At 43.1% G+C, this 19,634-nt stretch overlaps 1 protein-coding gene across 1 annotated transcript in view; it reads right to left on the bottom strand.

Annotated features, from left to right (window-relative positions):
• ACOT12 (acyl-CoA thioesterase 12) overlaps positions 1 to 14,744 on the bottom strand; it is a 46,519-nt gene extending 31,775 nt beyond the window's left edge. The window contains exons 1-5 of the mRNA XM_075067045.1: positions 14,609 to 14,744; positions 9,697 to 9,766; positions 4,013 to 4,073; positions 2,865 to 2,966; positions 185 to 329 (exon numbers count right to left, since the gene is read on the bottom strand). Of these exons, the coding sequence (XP_074923146.1) occupies positions 185 to 329; positions 2,865 to 2,966; positions 4,013 to 4,073; positions 9,697 to 9,766; positions 14,609 to 14,744 (514 nt within the window). The remainder of the gene's footprint in view (positions 1 to 184; positions 330 to 2,864; positions 2,967 to 4,012; positions 4,074 to 9,696; positions 9,767 to 14,608) is intronic.
• Positions 14,745 to 19,634: the final 4,890 nt, after the last annotated feature.

Consider the following 19,634-nt stretch of genomic DNA (forward strand, 5'->3'; position numbering starts at 1 on the left):
AGAAGGACAGAGAGAACCACTACAAAGATTTGCTGTCCTCCAAAACCCTCGCAAACCTGGCCTTTGCTAGCCCCTGGAGTCTTATCCTCAAAGGTTTTTATATGCTTTTGTCTCTAGTCTGAATTGGTTGCTTTTTGGTCCCCTCTATTTGCCCATAATTACTGGTTGTGTCTGCTTTACTGACCACACTGACAATCTTCCATGTTACTCTCTTGCATTAGGGTCTCAAAGACATGTTCATGGTCCAGTCGGATTCTTCTTCTCTCAACAGCCAGACTATGTTCCAGATGATCTTGTGGAGACTGCAGCTTGACTGATTTTAAGTTAACCTACACAAATGAAAAGAAGCTTTCATGTGATTGTACAATCATATCTAAGTGTGCTCTGAACTGCACTTTGAGCCAATGCCATTTAAAAAGTACGCTGGCATCAGCATCCTCTAGAACTCTTTACTGTAATTTCTGCAGTACAGCAAGTCATATTACTACAAATACGGAAAGACTTAAAGTTCAAGGGATTATGCAATATCTAGGTTTTCACTTTTAGTCCTGAGCCATTTGCCAAAATTCAATGACAAGGTGTTTTTGTTTTGAGAAACTAAAAATATAAGAAACTCACCAAACCCTATTTTGTTTTAAATGCTTCACAGAAAACACAACTGGAAATGCATTTTCAAATTAGTCTGAGGAGTTTATATTGTTTGTTGTGTCCCAAGCATGCATTTGCACCCCTGCCACTACTTGTGCTTGGATATGCTCCTTTGAAAATGCCATAGCAACACAGTTTTACAGGCTGTTTTCCCAACACTCTTCTTCTACATGTGAAGCCCTTCTGCCCCAAGTGTATTTCCCCTTTCACACATCAAGCATGTTAGTGGTCAGGTTAGTGGCACAAACTCTTTGAAAATCTAGCCCACTGGCTTTTGAACAATGTTATCTAAATAGGGGACAGATAAAAACAGCTGAGTTGCAAGGAACAGCTGCTCTCTGTATCCAGACCTATTCTCTGGTCCCTTCCACCTAGGCCCAGAAGCTTCAACAAGAACAGAGCCAACACCCTGCTGCTTCATGTGGGTGACAGTGGTTCCACTGTACCTCCACCCCAAATCCTCTTGTTGACTTAGAGGCTTAGACTTCGAGACTTTGTCAGAGAACCTGGTGTGTTTCTAGACACCAGCCACTACATATGGCCAAAACCACCTCTTCCCAGACCTACTGTCAGCAGGGCATGGGGCTACACCAGTTTTCCCCACTTCATGTTCTCTCTCTCAGCCTTGCACCCTCCCTTTCTAAACAACTCTGCCATGTTTTCCTGGAGGGATGTTAGTATCACCAATCCTTGCTAACAATTCTCCGCCTTTGATTTTTTTCTCAAACCAGCTCCTTTCCTCCACTTCCATCCCTGCTCAGAATCTTGCCAATTTTTTCTTAAAACAAAATTGCCCTTCCTCCCAGCAGAGTTAGGTAGTCATAGGGTTACCATATGTCTGGAGTTTCCCGGACATTGCCTCTTTTTTGCTCCTCTGCCTTCTGTCAGGGTGGATTTTTCAAATAAGAGGCAATGTCCAGGTTTTTTGTGGGCCAGATGTTGCAACTCAGAAAGAGAGCCCCAATGGGTCCCTCCCCTGCATCGACATCTGACTAGTCCTCGCAGCTGCCAGATCCCATGCTCCCAGCCCTGGGGAGGGGGAGAGTCCCTGAGGGAGGTGCTGACTGACAGCTGTCACTCTGTCCTGGGTCTGAGCCAGACTCAGCAGTGACATTGCCCCCTACCTCAAGAATGAGAACACAGGTACCTCCTCCAGCACCCCCAGGTTCCTGCTCCAGCACACACACACCCAGATTTGACACTGCCCCCTATCTAAAGAATGAGAACCCCCCCCTCCAACAGCCCCCTAATACCACTCCCAGTACACATACACACTTCTTCCAGCCCCCCCCCAGGTTCCCGCTCCAACACCGTCCACACCAGGCTCTCACTCCAGCACCCCCCAGATACCACTTCCAATACACATACACACCTCTCCCAGCATCCCCCAGGTACTCCCTCCAGCACCTCTCAAATACCCTCCAATACACACACACACACACACACACCCTTCCAGCACTCCCCAACTGTAGCCCCTCCCAGCTCCCCCCCACAGCAGTGTCCTCTTTTTGGGAAACTTAAACATGGTAACCCTAGGTTGTCATTCTTCCCTCTTCCCAAACTTGTCTACAAAGCAACAACAGCAAAAGTCTAAAAAATAAGTGGGCTTTTAAAAATGTACAAAAAGTTATAGTTGTTTGCTCCAAATGCTGAAATTCTGATGGATTTTGAACTGAGGTGTCAAATTCTCCTGCTTGAATGGCTGCCCATTGAAGCTGATCTTAGTTAATCATCACCAGTTTCATCCTGAAATGACCCGTTTGGAATGTTGAGCTAAAGATGCATGAGCTAACACAGGATCAAGCCAATAATAAATAATAATACAGAGTATTTATATAGTACTTTAATGTTCAAACATTAACCAATTAATTTAGCCTCTAATCTTTCTCAGGTAGGTTTCATTTTATGTTTGAAAATATCTGTTTTACCAACTCTGTCAGTAAAGTTGGGATAAAGATGCCAATTCTAGTAAGGAAGACCTTGCAAAAATTAAAAAGTAAGGACCTATAAAGTGGCAGAAAAATAGCCCATCATGAGATCACAGAGAAGGTTTTTAAAATCTTCTTACAGTCTGGACTTCACATTATTTTTCTGCCCTCAGGTGAAATGAGTGGATAATATCATTTGTTTTTTTGTCAGTTTCACAATAATCAAACAAGAGATATTTCACAAAAACCTCTTTCCATGCCAGAATTTTTCTGAATTAAATGAGATACCTTTTCATCACCAACTGGTCTTATTACATATGTAGAGAAAGCCACACTAAGAAGTTTCTGAACACTAGTCAAGATATCCTGTACTGTAACCTTGACACCAACCTAAAAAGAAAAAAAAAGTTACCCCATTGTTAATTTCTAGATAAGACATCAAGTCACAACACTTGCAGAATTAAATGTTGTCTTGAGCTTACATCTTAAAGGGCGGAATGCACAGACTTTTCATTATGGCCATAGTATCACCAATACACTTCATGAATATTTAAAACCATGGCAACATATCTGTAAATGGAGGCTTAGCAGCTCCTCTAAAAATAGTACAGACATTTACATTTGGCTCTGTGAGCTATTACTTCCATTTACTTATGTGCCATTTCAGCACCCTGCTTGCATCTTTAGAAGCAGTAGGACTTGCATCAGCAAAAACCTGTACAAGTCTATAAAACACAATGTGAAGCGAATGACTAGTGAAATACTTTACTAGTTCATCTGAAACAGACATGACATGCTTCAAGTCTTTGGTCTTTAGGATTTTTAGAACACTTTGGAATACATTCTCCCACTGATGCATTCACATCACTCCCATTAAAGCTAATGGAAATAAGTGTAGGGGCACAGAGAGGAGAAAAGACTACTTGAGGTTCAGTTGCCATGTCTTTTACAGCACAAGCAATAAGTGGCATTGACACATCTGAGATAAGGATCTTTGTATCATGTATTTCAAAAAACATTAAGAAAGCCACCTATTCTGTGAGCCTTTCTAGCCATGGACTCTGATCCAAAGCCTATTGAGGTCAATGGCCTTGGAGTGGGCTAATATTGATTATCTACCCCACTTTGTATTTTATTTTGTGTTACGCTTGCTAATGCCTTTAGAACGTAACTTCTTCAGGGGACTTTATGTTAGTCTGGCACAGCTCACTCACAGGACAGCAATGTGCTATAGAAATATAAAAATAATTTAGGTGCAGTTGTTTCATATGAGGATGATGCACATTATTTAAGAGTCTTCATTAAGCTCCTTCTGAAATTAACAATAATAAAGTTACAGTGGTAGAATCTTGTTCCATTATCTTTCTCCTCCTGCCTCTCTGTGCAGCAATTTGTTAAAGAAATAATTATAAAAATGAGAAATTAATATCACTTACTTCCATGCTAGTAGTGAATGCTCGGTTTACCTTTGCTTTGATGATGATAATTTGTCCAACTCTGTTAAGACAAGTGTCATCTCATTAAGTTGCACAATTATTACATGAACTGCACTGTGATCAGAGCCGGTGCAACCATTTAGGCGGACTAGGCGGTTGCCTAGGGCGCCAAGATTTGAGGGTGCCAAAAAGCAGCGCCCCCCAATTTTTTTTTAAGTGGTTGAGTGGCCCGCTGCTGCTTGGATGGAGAGGGAGTCTGAGCTGCCGGTGGCAGCGACAGCAGGCAGCCCTGGTGTCCCCTGGGTCAGTATGCCGCCACAGCAGCTGGAAGCCCACGGGGTCCCCTAGGTCAGTGCGCCGCTGCGGCAGCTGGCAGCCCAGGGTGTCCCCTGGCCCAGGGGAACCCCTGAGCTGCCGGCTACCGTGGCAGCGCACTGACCCAGGGGCCCAGGGTCAGTGAGCCGCCACAGCATCTGGCAGCCCAGGGGTTCCCCTGGGTCAGCGCGTTGCTGCCAGCAGCTGCCAGCCCTGGGGTTCCCCTGGGTCAGCGTGCTGCCACCAGCAGCCGGCAGCCCAGGGGTTCCCCTGGGTCAGTGTGCTGCCACCAGCAGCCGGCAGCCCAGGGGTTCCCCTGGGTCAGCGCCACGGCCGCCGGCAGCCCAGGGGTTCCCCTGGGTCAGCGCACTGGCAGCCGGCAGCCCAGGGGTTCCCCTGGGTCAGCGCACCGCCGGCAGCCCTGGGGTTCCACTGTGCAGTTGCTGCTTCACTTCTCCCGCCTCCCAGGCTTGTGGCTCCAATCAGCTGTTTGGCGCCGCAAGCCTGGGAGGAGAATTAGAGCAGGACAGCATGCTCGGGGAGGAAGCGAAGCAGAGGTGAGCTGGGGTGGGGAGGTACCACAGGGCTCCTCGGGCCAGGGAGTGGGGAGCTGCCGTGGGGTGCAGGGAGCTGCCACAGGGGCAGGAGGCACACTTCGGGGGGGGGAGCTGTTGCAGGGCTGGGGGGGCGCAAGGTGGAAGTTTCACCTAGGGCGCGAAACTTCCTTGTACCGGCCCTGACTGTGATCCAAAACCCACTGAAGTCAACAGGGGCCCTTCCATTGACTCCAATGGGCTTTGGGTCAGGCTGTATAAACATTTGTCATTTCAGTGATCCATCTATGTAACGTAAGGGAATACCACCAATGGCAAGCAATATAACATGCCAATGCACTTTTTACTGATAATGCACAAGGCCAGTAAATTATGGGCAACAACAACAAGTATTTAATTGTAGAAGTTCTTCTCAAATCAAACTTTACTGGGAACTTCAATAAAGAAGCTGCTGAACCAAACTGGAGTTATTCAGAAAACTGTACAGAGTTAATAAGAGAGTACCTTTATATTAGAAATATACCTATAAGCACCGTTATGCTGTTATGCCATTATACACCAATCTCAAGTCCAGTCAGAAACTTTAGACTAGATTCCATTTTTAAGTATGCAGGCACATATGCTTGTGAGGTTTGTTAAATCAGTGAGTGTACATATATGCACAATTGCACAAGTGGGTACTGGTATCTAATTTCTCAAGCTATGCATAGGCTGATAGGGCAGAATTCACTTTCTTCCCCACAAACAAACCCAAAGCAGGCTCTGTTCTGTGATGCCCTGGGAATGCACTCTCCAAACTGTGGACAGGGCCAGAGCTGCAGCATGCCTACTCTGTGGGTGATATTCCAACAGAGAACCTTAAATAGCAAATACTGTCTTTTCACTTTGTTAGATCCTCAGTGGATGTAAACTGGCATAGTTCCATTGACTTCAATGGTGCTATGCTGATTTACATCATCTGAGGATCTAGCCCAAAGTATGCAATGGTGCATAAACAGGCTACAGTGGGCCAGATCCTCAGTTTTAGTAAATCAACCTAATTTCATTGAAGTCAATGGAGCCAGATGCATTTACACTATAGAAGGATCTGGCCCAGTGTGTTTATTAATTAAAGTTGGAAGAAATGGTAAAGGGAGCAAATTTGTTTAGGTTAAACTAAGGCTCTTCTTAAATTGATCATCTCACTTCCAGTCTTTTGCAAAATCATTCTGATGGAAAATTCTCAGCCAGCTCTAGAAACAATGAAGATGGTGGCCATCTTTGCTGGGGACAGCATCACTTTCATCTGCAAAGGCTTAAGGAAGACAATAGCCAGCTTGCTAAGAGCTGCCTGTTACTTTATTGCTACTGACAGTGATGGGAGATGGCAGCCATTTTGGATAAGAGCAAAACTTCATGACTGAAGGAAGAAATCAGAAATTCATGAGTACCCTTACAACAACTAAATATTGTGAGTGTCAAGAACATTGTTGACTACTTTGGTATGTTACTAATAATATAGATAAGGAGACTTTTTAAAAATATGATTTTTATCTTGACAGTGTGCCTTTAAAGTCTGAAAAGCTTTTGCTTAAGAGACCATAAAAGGATGCTTCATCCAGGAAACTGACAAGAAATTCTATTTCTAAATGATAACTCTATTTTTCCCTTCAGTGAAACTTCTCTCTATTATAAACATAATTTCAAACTATTTTCCTGATTTCATAATATTTATATTCTAATCTGAGGATCTTTTGGGACATCAGAAAGGGCCAAATTCTTCACTGGCAAAAAAACTGAGGAAATTATGTCTGTGTGGAAGGCAAATATAAGCCCTTGAGTAGGTGCTAGTCCTGCTCTCCATACTGCTTCTCAGCAGCTGACTGAAGTATGGCTCTACAATCACTCTGAGTCCTGCAACTAGGCAGAATTTATCTGGGTCAAAATAGCCACTGGGTACCAGAATTTGGCAACCAGGATGGGCGCTAAGCAGTTTTTCCCAGAACCACCCCCAATCTCATTCATGTCACACCTTCCTCTCCTACTTATGCGGCCTGGCACAACCCTGGAGAAACCAAAGGACTGGTCAGGTGTGTGTGTCCCAGGCAGAAATTTGCATAAACTGAATTTGGGTGTTGTTCACAAAACTCCTCTGCTCCTCCTACTGTACAGCACAGGCCAGTGCAGGCTTGCCTCTTGATTGCTTCTGATTTTCTGGTTCTCTCTCATTCAGCTAAAATGAAGAGGTTCAAGTTGGTTGCCCTTCCCTTTCCCAATATGACGGAAAGACTAGTGTTCAGTCATTTTAGAGGCCAATTTCTGAAATGATATCACAGGCTAATTCCATGACATTTTTAGAAGCAGTGAAATCATCCTCACTATGTTAGTTTTTTTAATATGCTTTGCAGGTAGATTCCTTTAATTTCCTGTCCGGACATCGGAGGTCACAGCATTTCTAGTGATCTGATTTGTGGGGTGTCTACCAGGCAGATTTTGCAGTATGAAAGGTTCTTAGAAAGGTGGGGAAAGAAGAAATTAATTGCCTTCTCCTTTGGTCCCATTCTCAGAATGGGATATATGATATATGATGGTCCCACTCTCAGAATGGGATATATGATATATGAGTTACAAAGCTTGCCTCAGACAGAGGGCCTCTGAAACAATGGGTCTCCAAGAAGCTACCTCTCCTTTGGATGGCCCTGGGCATTTGAATGGATATTCAAGAACACTGATCATAGAACATTGCATTTTCATTGACTGGAACATTTTGAAATGTACCAGACTGAGAGCTTTTGGTGGAGATACATGGTCAATAAAAGAATTTAAATTAGATTATTTTAAATCAGACAGTGCTCATGCTATTACTATGAACTCACACGGTGTAAAAAGACAAGGAGCAGGAATTCATTCTTTCTCTTGGCATAAAACTAACTTTCCCAGTATACAGTTTAAGTTGCAGAAGTAGTCACAGAATATATACCTCTTCCCAAAATATTTGGTAGGCTAATATAAGTGAATGAAACATTAAAGCAGGAAACACTATACTATAATCAAGGTTAAAGGGGATAGTTATTAATTATATGAGAAGTTTAACTCAATCTTCTTAATTATACATGTTCAGCACATCACATGGTAAGCACTACTCCACTCAGGATGTTAAAGGTGATCTATGGCTGAAACACAGTTAAAATATTTAGGGTCTAATTCTGCTCTCAGTTACAAGAGTGAAAATTCCATTGAAGTCCATGAGGGTGGCATCTCTGTACCTGAGAGAAAAATGTGACGCTTAGTTCGTCAGTAGAAGCTTTTGATCACAACTTTCCAGAGAAGTGCTTTTCATTAGAAAGCAAAATGGAAAAGACTGTAGTTAGGAAGAGGACTCTTGAGACTGGCTTTGTGCGGGAAGTCAAGGACCTCTTAGGTCTCTTCCATGTGGCAATGTTTATGCACATCTCTTATCAATCTTAATCCTGTCCTTAGGTGAATGTGGGTTTAGAAGGCCCGATATTCAGCACTATGAGTGCACAAATGTGTGCTTATTCTGAATGCACAATTGCCAATAGTTACTGCAATTACACCACTTCTGCAATCTTGCTGACAATTACCCAGCTGTATGTGCAATTGTGATAATTGCAAACTTCGCTACAAGGATTGCATCAAGTGGTACATACAGTCTGTCAGGCTGGACTTAATGACATGGGAGGATATGGCCCATGACAGGTGAGCTTGGCACTCCACTACAAAGGGAACAGAACGAGTAACAGAATATTATCGTGCCATCTTGGCCAACAGTAGGAGGGAATGTATACAACAACTTGGCCTGGCACGTCTCCTGAACCCTACTCGTGGAAACTGATTTCTAGTTATAGTCACACTCAAATACAAGCAACAGTCATTATTATTATTATACAGTTCTGAAAACAGGGCCCATTCCATATATCCTGCCTTCTAAGAATTCAGTATCACAACTCAGCACTTAAAAGATGTCAGCATTCCAAGAGTTAATCTTTTTTTTTCTTAACCTAGCTACATCCAAAAGTATATTTTTGTCCCGGCTCAGTGCACTAGTGGTGCAGTGGGCCAGACTTTTATAATGCAATATCAAATTTGCTTTCTATATTTTTAAAAATGGGAGTGAATCAGAACAAGAACAATGCCTTTAAAAAAATAAACAATTGAAGAGTTAATGGATGTTCCCCATTGTTAATATTAACTGCAAACAGTTGGCACTTACAGTGCAAGGGTTTAGCCTTAAGAAATCTTAGTTCCCTGGCTGAGAAACAGTTAAAGCAGAAATGAAAGATTTTTTTAATCCTTGTACTATCCTGTGGATTCACTAAACATACAGAGTTTGCAAATATAAAATTCCTCTTTTATGCCTTTCTGCTACATGGATAGTTCTTGTAACCAGATGAGGAACGAATGGAAAGAAAAGAAAGAAATTGAAAGAGAGCTTGCATCTATCAAAAATTCACACAGCAACTATAATTGAATATATTCCTCATTCACAAAGGAATAAACAATGGCTCATAGTATTCATTTTAACCAGGGGCAAAGGTCATTGGGCCTTAAGTTTCTGACCTGTTTTCTAGTTTATAGGGTCAAAAGTAACTACAGTTTATTTTAGACTTTGTGAAATTGATCTTTGCCTTCCAGCAAATGGGCAAGTTAAGCCCAAGCACCGTTGGCAAATTTCTAGAATGAACTCTGTGCCTGTAGGGAAATCATTGAACCACTATCTCAGATTTTATATGCCTTGGTTAATCTCTGTTAAATAGAAAAGAAAAAGAGAACTCTAAACTGATAAGGTTTGATAATTACCATATAGGGTTCTACCTGGCAGTCTCTTCAAATTGTATGTCATCCACTGACGCTGTCACACAGGATACACCAGCATGTTTTTCAGCTTCAAAGAGAGAGAAGATGCAAAGTTACTACACTAGATACACTGCTGCACAGCAGCACCCAAGCCCATGCTCCCTAGGCCAAGGGACTGTGAGAGGTGGTTGTATAGAGTCACTGTGGAAGCACTTTATCACTCAAGGATTCCCCTATGGACATGCTCATAGACTCATAGACTCATAGGTCAGAAGGGACCAATATGATCATCTAGTCTGACCTCCTGCACAAGGCAGGCCACAAAACCCTGCCCATACACATTTATAACAACCCCGAACCCATGACTGAGTTATTGAAATCCTCAAAATTGAGATTTGAAGAACTCTCAAAGCTGCAGGGAATCCACCAGCTAAGTGACCCCTATGCCTCCCATTCGAGCAGGCATGGATATAGGGCGTCCTTTTTGGCGCGTAATACCTTTGCGCCGTGGCGTTTGCACAATAAGGCAAATCCGGCCTCTGCAACGGAGTACAACCACATCTCAACTATCCCGCCAGAGAGAGAGAGGGCCAAGATCCAGTCTCAAATCGGGCGATCAGGTACTAAACTCCTGAGCATGTGGAGTAGGAGCCACCACTTAGTCCGCCAGCACCGTCAGAGAGAAGAAATCTCGCTATGGCCCAAGTATAACTCTAGTTTCCATATGCAACGCAGATCCCATACATTTCTCCTTTCTAGCGTGAGACCGATTTGATACGAGTGTATCGTTGTCTGCACTGATAATGGTGCCAGCAACTGCTATGGAGTCACCGCGGAATTGAGAATAACACCATCATTATACAGTCCCCTCCATTATACTTATCAAGTTAGTCTTAAAGCCAGAATAAGTCTTTCCCCCACTACTTCCCTCGGAAGGCTGTCCAGGAACTCACTCCCCTAATGGTTAGAAACCTTCATCTAATTTCAAGTCTAAACTTCCTAATATCCAGTTTGTACCCATTCGTCCTCGTGCCTACATTAGTACTAAACTTAAATAATTCCTCTCCCTCCCTATATCACTCAAGAGGGAATTTTCAGATGGCAGGATCTACTGGCTTTATAGCCACTTAGAGCTGCCAGAAGCAGCAAAAAGCAGCTGAAGGAAGATGGCCCTGGTATTGTAAAAAGGAAAACTTAAGGGATTTAAATCACATTTTTATTTAAGCTTTTTTTCCTTCTTGTTTGACTTAACATCCTGGTGCCCCTGAGGCACTTTTTCCCCTTTAAAGCAATTCTTCAAGCAGCAATCAATTAAAATAAGCTCCACTTGCTTTTCTCCTGAAGATAAATAAAGCTCTCCCCATGCACTAGCTGCTATGACCGTGTGGGTGCAGACATGTCACACTCTTGAGTTTGCTTTTTGATTTTTAAGAAACCAAATCTGCAGTCCTTACTCAGTGGCAAAACTTCCATTGAAATTCACTGCCACTCAGAGGGCCTGCACAGGTCCCTGTGCATTACTTAAGCCAAGTGTTATTGGCTTAGTGAGTCCTCTGAGCAGGGATGAATTTAATCCTAAATGGTTATGATTTTTATCTGGGTCAGGATTCAAGAACTAGGTTCGTTGTATATTACTGCTTGAAGGACATCATTCTCCTATCACCCCTGCTCCAACCTACAGATTCCCTACCTCAAAAAAGTATATGTTGGTATACAGCTATAGCTCATGGTAATATCAAGACAAGTACATGACATACCTATGTAATCATGTGACCTTATACTTTTAACATTTGTTCTTCCTTACTTTATTCCCACAACTGTTTGTTGTTTTCATTTGTGTGAGTTTTGTTTGATATTTAAATAGTAACAGATTTGTCTGTGAACTTCTGGTTTGTAAAATCATAAATAATAATATTAATATTAATGAGGAAGGCTAGTTTGAGAAGGAAACCAACTCCTTTGCTCTTACAGCATTAGATCTTGAAATCTATCTCCATTATATACATTAGTAAATTGTGTGTGTGGTAGGATTACTTCTCTGATATTAATGAACAATATTCCAGTAACAGTCACTAATAGGGACAACAAAAAGGGGAGAAAAGTTAAATATAGGGTCAAATCCTCATCTGATGTAACTTAACATATCATATGATAATTATATCAGTTGAGGCCCTGACAATTCAAAGTAGGAAGTTAATCTAACAGCCCTTCTTAGATTAGGCTTTTGCCTGTTAAAATAAGTAGTACTTGATACACCAGGTTTAAGGGTAGAACACATAGCTCTGAATGACTATTATTTTTAAAAGAAATAAAAAGCATGTTTACGAATAGCAAACAGTTGCAGACCTAGAGCTGCATACCTTCAGAGTACTATGCAGGACAAATTCTCCAGCAGCCTCACATCTTTCTATATATGAATAGTAGATTATATAAAACTGTTAAATCACTAATCGTTGCAAATACCTACACAGTGGTAATACTACAGTATATGGAGATGCAGTTCAGACATAAGATATCTGCTAATCTCCTCAATGCTTATTATGGACTATTTGCTAACATATACCTGTAAATGAAGTTCATGGACAGCAGAGATGGCGAAGAGTTGAATTTGATTAAGATTTTAAATGTAGCATTATCAATTTAGCTAAGTTTTCAAACTGCAAACATGCATGGGTATATTGCATACACACACATATTCTGTATACTGTAGTTTGATTATGGGCAACTCTATTCCAAATGGAAATCAATGCATTTAAAATTGTAAAGACAGAAATAGAACCTTCTTATCTCACTTTTCATTCTGTCTCATATCTTTCCACTTCTTAGTCCCCTTTTTCTACTTAAATTGGACAACTTCATCTTTCTGTAATACTCTTGACAATTCTAACCTATCTATGGCATTTCTAAAGGCAGTACTTATCATATTATATGTAGGCGGAGTTCCCGGCAAATGGGTTTTCTCTGTCTCTCAGTTTTGACTGTATTCCACTAGTGCTTTTGTCTCCTTTCTTCCCATTTTTTCTCTTGTCTATTTCCTTCATCCTTTTCTTTCTACTCTTGCTCTCTTCTCTTCACCTTTTCCAGAATCCTCTACCTACTCAGGGCCGCCAAGAGCGGGTTCGGACCCTGGTGAAAAAAAAAAATTTGCTTCCTCCCCTCCTCCCCCGCAAGGACAGACCGGCTAAAGAGGGCTGACGAAGCCGGGGAAGCCGGGCACCCTTCTGGACCACTGGGCTCTGGTAATTTGTACCGGTTTCCCCCCACATCATTGACACTGTACCTATTCATCACATTGCAATCCTCCTCTCCTTCCCCTTTTCTCTCTAACCTATATGTCCTTTTCCCCAAGTTGTTACTTTCCTTTCTTTTGATACCAGGATTTTCTGTCTCTCCTTACTGCTCCATGACACCAAACAGTTTAATTTTAAGGGGTAATGAAATCCGTAGGGGTTATTTTAGTTGAATAATAATCCACTCCTAATTCCTGGCATGAGTGAATCTTCTTACAGGACCTCTTTCAGTAGTCTGTAGTGGGCTGACATTTCTTGTAAGCCTTTCTGGCATTACATTGCCACTTCAGTCACAAGGTGCACAAGATTGGCTAGTAAAGAGGGAGGGCAAGAGAGGGTCTTCATAGGTTGGCTGGAGCCGCCCTTGAAAGAGAGAGAATTGGCAGATCTGGAACATATCCATCAGGATTTAGCAAATTATGTACAAGGGCAGTAAATTGATATCACACAATTAAAAGAAAACAAAAATACCTGTAAACATAGCATCTATAATGAGCTCTTTACTGTGTGAAATAGCATTCTAAGGGAAGTGGTAGAAGCCTAGTGCTTGGGACTTTTAAATGTGAAGAGGACGAAACACTATCAAATGGCCTGATGGGAAAACCTGACATGATCTAAACCTCTATTCCACTTCTCATTCTAAGGTTTAATTGAGCAATTTTCATTCTGCTCCTTTCCCATAATACAAGAAACAGTGGGACAGTGTGAAATTAAGAGGCTACAATTTAAAAAATTGGCCAGAAGAAATATTTTGTTCCACACAAATTACAATTCACTTGTGGAATATATGGCTCCAGGGAACTGCTGAGATGAAGAGTTCGGCACGAATTTTAAAAGAATTAGATATGTATATGAACAACCAGAACTTTTGCAGCTGAAATATCCAGTTCATATAGTTACAATGACTCTCAGTGCTCATGAGCCAGGTCCAAAAATGTTCACTTGATTGTAAATTTAGGAATTGTCTCTGTCCCTTCCACTAATATAGCTGTGTATAACTGGCCTAATGCAACATATCCCCACTGCCACACACACCTTTTGAACCATCAAGTGTAGGCCACCCACTGCCAGAGGCAAGATATTGAAGAGGATGAACTAGCTCCCAGCACAGCAACTCCAAGGATAAGTGGCTAACGAATCCAAAGGATGGGCTCCTTTCCTCGCAGCAACAACAACGCTCTCCAGCCCCACGGCTGAGCGCTCCAGCCTGAGCCATTACCTCTGGGAGGGGGAGGAGGCTGCAGCCTGGCTGGACAACGGGCTCCTAGGAAGCCAAGCTGGCTCCTATTGCTGCTTTAACAAGAGCCCCCGGCAGGCCACGCCCTTAGTGGGGCTCTCAGCTCCCAGGCAGGGCCAAGCACAGCAGACACTGGAGTCCCCATCTCTGATGAGCCTCACGCTGGGCTGGAGGGACCGCGCGTGAGTGGTTAGAAGAGGGAGGCGCTAGAAGTCAGGACTCCTGGGTCCCTTGCCTGCTGCTCCCTCGATTTGCCTTGGGAAGGTCCTGTCTCCCTCCGTGCCTCAGTTTCCCCCCTGCCGCCCCCGTTCAGCCCGGTGTCCGGCTCAGCGCCTCCCGTCCCTGGGAGCTGGCTGCTGGCGGGCCGCTAGAGGGCTGAGCGCGGGGTACGCCGGCCCCTGACCTGCCAGGCAGGCGGTGGTGTCGATCCATTTGAGGAGCTGGCCGGCGCTGAGCTCCCCGCGGTGCGTGGCGTGCGCGGGGTAGACGGTCTGGCACATAAGCACCTGGCCGCTGCTCTGCCCCTCGGCAGGCTCCATGGCTCCGCCGGGGCGGCTGCTCCCTCCCGGGCTCCCCGCCGCGGGCAGGCAGCGCCGGCAAAGCCCGGCTTCCTCCTCCTCTTCCCGGCGCTGCTCGCACAGGGACCGTCCCGTCTCGAGCTCCAGGCTAGCTGCTCCCGCGGTGCTGAGACTCAAAGGGCAGCCGGTGCCCTGCGCTTTGCTCTCAGCTCAGCCGCCTCCTCCCTCGCCCCGCCACTGCCCGGGAAAGTACTTCAACCCCAGGCGCAGGCTGCCCGCCCTGAGCCGCCTCCGAGCAGCCGGCGGGAGGGAGGGAGGCGGTAGGTGCATCTCAGCTACCCATGCAAGGATGGAGAGTGGGGTGGGGCATGGCTTGAAAAGGCTGAGCCTTCAGCAGAGCCCTGGGGAAGCGCGCTGCGTGATTGTCAGTGGCATTGTGGAGTCAGCCGGGGTAGGTTTCGGAAAACATCACACTCCCAAAGAGTGAACAGTGTTAGGAAGCGTTAGGAAAGGGGTAGATAATATGACAGCAAATACCCTAATGCCACTATATAAACCCATGGTACGCCCACACCTCCAATACAGTTCTGGTTGCCTCATCTCAGAAAGATACATTAGAATTAGAAAAATTGCAGAGAAGGGCAACAAAAATGATTAGGGATATGGAACAGCTTGCATTGGAGGAGAGATTAAAAAGACTGGGCCTGTTCAACTTAGAAAAGGGAAAATTAAGAGGGATATGAGAGGTTTTTAGAATTATAAACAATGTGGAGAATAGATAGTGCATAAGGAAGTGTTATTTATCCCTTCACATAACCAAAGAACCAGGGATCACCCAATGAAATTAATAGGCAGCAGGTTTAAAACAAACATTAAAAGGTCCTTCACACAATGCATAGTCAGCCTGTCAGCTGGTTGCCGGGGGATGTTGTGAAGGCCAAAAGTATAACTGGGATCCAAAGATATAGATAAATTCTCAGAGGACAGAGCCATTCATGGCTATTACCCAAGACGGTCAGGGACACAACCCCATGCTGCGGGTGCCTCTAACCTCCAACTGCCAAAAGCACTTGGCATGGGCCACTGGCAGAAACAGGCTACTGGGCTAGACAGACCATTGATCTGACCCAGTGTGACTGTTCTTACATTCTTATACAATATGCAGTGGTTGCCACTAAAAAGTCAACATCTGCTGACCCACTGCACCCTAGTCTAAGTATGGAGGGAAACATTGGCTTGATGGAGTATGTCACCATGAGGATAAAAGACCCAAGACACGGAGTTAGCTGACTCCAACCTTGCAGGTCCCAGAGCTCAGGCTCCAGCTCCAGACCAAACATCTACACAGTAATTTTTCAGCCCAAGAGCCTGACCTAGGCTAGCCCAAATCAGCTGACCCGGTATTTTTATCCCTGTATAGACATACCATAGATACCAAGCTGTGGTTGAGGAGTCTTACTACAAAGCAGTTAAGACGTTCTCTAACTTTAAACTAAATAACAATGGATCAAATATTGGATAATGAGAGATGGAAATCATTAGATCAATGGAGACTGGAGACACTTTGAATGGGATTAGTGATCATTTTCCTGTTAGATTAATAGCACCTAGCACTTTTCATTTGGGGAGCTCAAAGTGTTCCTTACAAAAGAGGACAAGTATCATTATCCTTACTGGACATCAGAGGAAAGTGAGGCACAGACAGGTTAAAGCTTGCCAAGGTGAACAGCGAGTCAATAGTAAATCTAGGCAAGGATTCCAGCTATTGTGACATCTAGACCAGTTCCCTATTCACTGAACTTCATTGCCACTCAGACTGTTTATACTTACAGCATTGCCTGGTGCTAAATACACTTTAACAGGTGTGTTACTGCTGAAATATTTATAATCTGACAATTTTTTGAACTCTCACTCATTCTTATTGTCACAGACTGACAGCACCACCAATGGGTGTTGTAAATGTTAAGTGCTCCTTATCACTGTGAATGTTGATGTTTTTTCTTTTGACATCTGCCTCAGCAGTAATGACCTGTAGGTCAAGCATCTCTTGGCAGTTAATAACTGGCTGAAGGTTTTGCAGAGGACCCATCCCAGGAAATGCCCACCTCAGGTGTCATTCCTCCTATTCTAAACCATTAATACATAAACACAGTAAAGAAACAGTAAAGTAATTGCCTTTGCATGGGTCATAGAGTTCTAAGTTCAACTGCATGTTGCCATGGATACAGTGTTTGGGTTGCAGATCTTATTTATTATGTATTACAATATCGCTTAAAGGCTTAAGCATATGAGGTGGCAAGAGTGGGAGCATGGAGGTGCTTGTTGAAGAGGCAGAACTAATTGATGGAGAAGATTGGCATTGCTGGCAGAGTGAAGGCAGCAGTATATGACGTGCTGAGATAACAGAGTGGACAAGCAGGGAAGGGCTAAATTGTGAAGGGCCTGAAAGAGAAGCTTGTACCTGATGCAATGTTAATTTTTTCCCAGCAGTTAAAAACCAGCACAGGAACCAGTAAAAAAAGGGGGTTTCATTTGCAGTGTTTTATGAAGTTTGAGAATTGTTATATCCTTTAATTTTTAAGACCTAGCGACATCCTTTTCTTCATTATTCCTTACCACAAGCTTTGCTTGCTTATTAAAAACATACATGAATGAATTTACACACAAAAATGCATTTAAATAATGTTGAGGATCCAACTTTAACCCACAAAAGAAGGAATTACTGAGTTTTTAGGCTGATAAACCATCTTTGAACAGGCCTCACCAAGTCATAGTTTTGCAGTGCAGTAGAGATTCTCTTCCTTCATATTTGTTACCATCACTACATTATGGCACGATTCTTGGGGGGAGGGGTTGTTTGTTTGTTTGTTTTTGGTCAAACAACTTTTATAGCATCACATCACACTATATACACCTCAGAGGAAATGGATGCTGAACTCCACTTCACTTACTTCTATTCTCTGTTGCTTCAGAATGAAGCTTGTTCTGAATTCTCCTACCCTTTTGGATCTGTGAAGCAAATAAAAGTCCAGAACAGGGTGGCATAGCTTTAGCCTTTGCTACCCGATGAACTGCGTATAAACTATATGCAGCTGGTATTTCTTTTCCTTCCTTGTCTGCTCAGTCTCAGTCCAGATGATTCAAAGTCAAGCATCTAGACTTTCAAGACATGGATATAAGATCTCAAAATGGAGTTTCATCAGAGTGAATAGAACATTTGGATTTTTTTTTTAAAAACTTTTTATTTAGGCAAAGTTATAAATAAAAAAAGGTTAACATGCTACATTGTACATTGCTTATTCAGGATCAGGTGACTAGTCAAAGAACCTGGCTAAAGATTCTGGCTTGCTGGCTGAACACCTCTTCTCCTTTATGTACACTAAAAAGGATGAAATATCTAAATACCTATCCTCTTTTTGGCACTTCTCTTCTGTATGTATTTGGGGCAAAAGGCTTTCCATTACAAGGACAGTCTATATTTTACTAAACTACAAATAGGAGGAGGACTCACATTTTTCCAATAATGTGCAGCAATAAAGAAATTCATTTGACATTCTGTTGAAAATTTAGATCCTTTCCGGAGCATTAAGTAAGCAGGGCAGGGGATCTCTAGGAAGCCAGCATTTTGTCATAAGATTAATCTCTTTAATTGTTTCCTCCTCAAACCATCTAATTTCTGGACACAATCGCAACATGTACAAGTATTTTCCCCTTTCCCAGCAACCCCTCCAACAGCGTGCTTACATAGGAGCAAAAATATGATGGATCTTAATTATAGTCTAAGAACATAAGAACGGCCATACTGGGTCAACTCAAGGGTCCATCTAGCCCAGTATCCTGTCTTCCAACAGTGGCCAATGACAGGTGCCCCAGAGGGAATGAACAGAACAGTAATCATCAAGTGATCCATCCCGTCGCCTAGTCCCAGTCATTGATGGATCTATACTCCATGAACTTATCTAGTTCTTTTTTTTTTCTAATGCCATCTATACAGTAATTTATTTTAAAAAATTGTATGAGCCACACAAATTGTAGATGTATGTCCCCTCTTCCTTATAGAGACCCATTAGATCCATTTCTTTGTCTAACTCCCTCTCCCATCTTTTCATCTGGGTTGTTATCAACATTTTTTTCAATCCAATTGTATATATCTTAGAAATTATACCTTTTGTTCCAGCTTTCTGGACCTAGACCAAAAGTGGTTAAAGGCTAGATAGAGCTGCCTTGTACCCAGATCTCAAGAAAATGTTTGACTTTGTAAATATTGAAAACGCAGGATTTTTATATTACTTATATTATTTCATATCTCTTGGTATGATTTCCAATCAGGATGTTGGAACAACTGCAGAATCGAGCACTTTGGGGTCTTGCCCACAATGAATAGTCACATTGATATTTCCTAGGGATAAATGCCTGATTATTAATGAAAGTAGCAAAGGGAGAGGGCCTCAGTGACAGGAATTTTTTAAAAAGGGTTCAAAATTGGTCTGCATGAATGGGTGATTTTTTATTTTTGGCGGCCTAAATTTTCTATGGGTATGATACAGGGTTGTCTATTATTCCCCCCATTGTTTGCTTTGGTAATGGAACCATTTGCAGTAATATGAGAAACAGGCCTTTGGTAAAAGGCACCTGTGATACTTCCTGGGCACCTCACTACTATCTGCCCTCAGAGTGAGGAAGCCTTGGCTATGGAGGTCAGGTCCCCAACCCCACTGGCCATAGGTAACACAAGCAAGGCTTCCAGGCCTATGCAGGCCACACACTCTCTCTCTCTCTGTAGGTTAGTGATAGGCACAATCCAACCCCCGAGCTGGTGGTAGTGAAGTGCTTGATAACCCTGAGTACCCCAAGAAGCATCACAGCATCACAATGCCTTCTGGATTAGAACACAAAATAGCACACAAACAT

This window comes from Chelonoidis abingdonii, chromosome 6, assembly GCF_003597395.2.
Source record: "Chelonoidis abingdonii isolate Lonesome George chromosome 6, CheloAbing_2.0, whole genome shotgun sequence".
NCBI lineage: Eukaryota > Metazoa > Chordata > Testudines > Testudinidae > Chelonoidis > Chelonoidis abingdonii.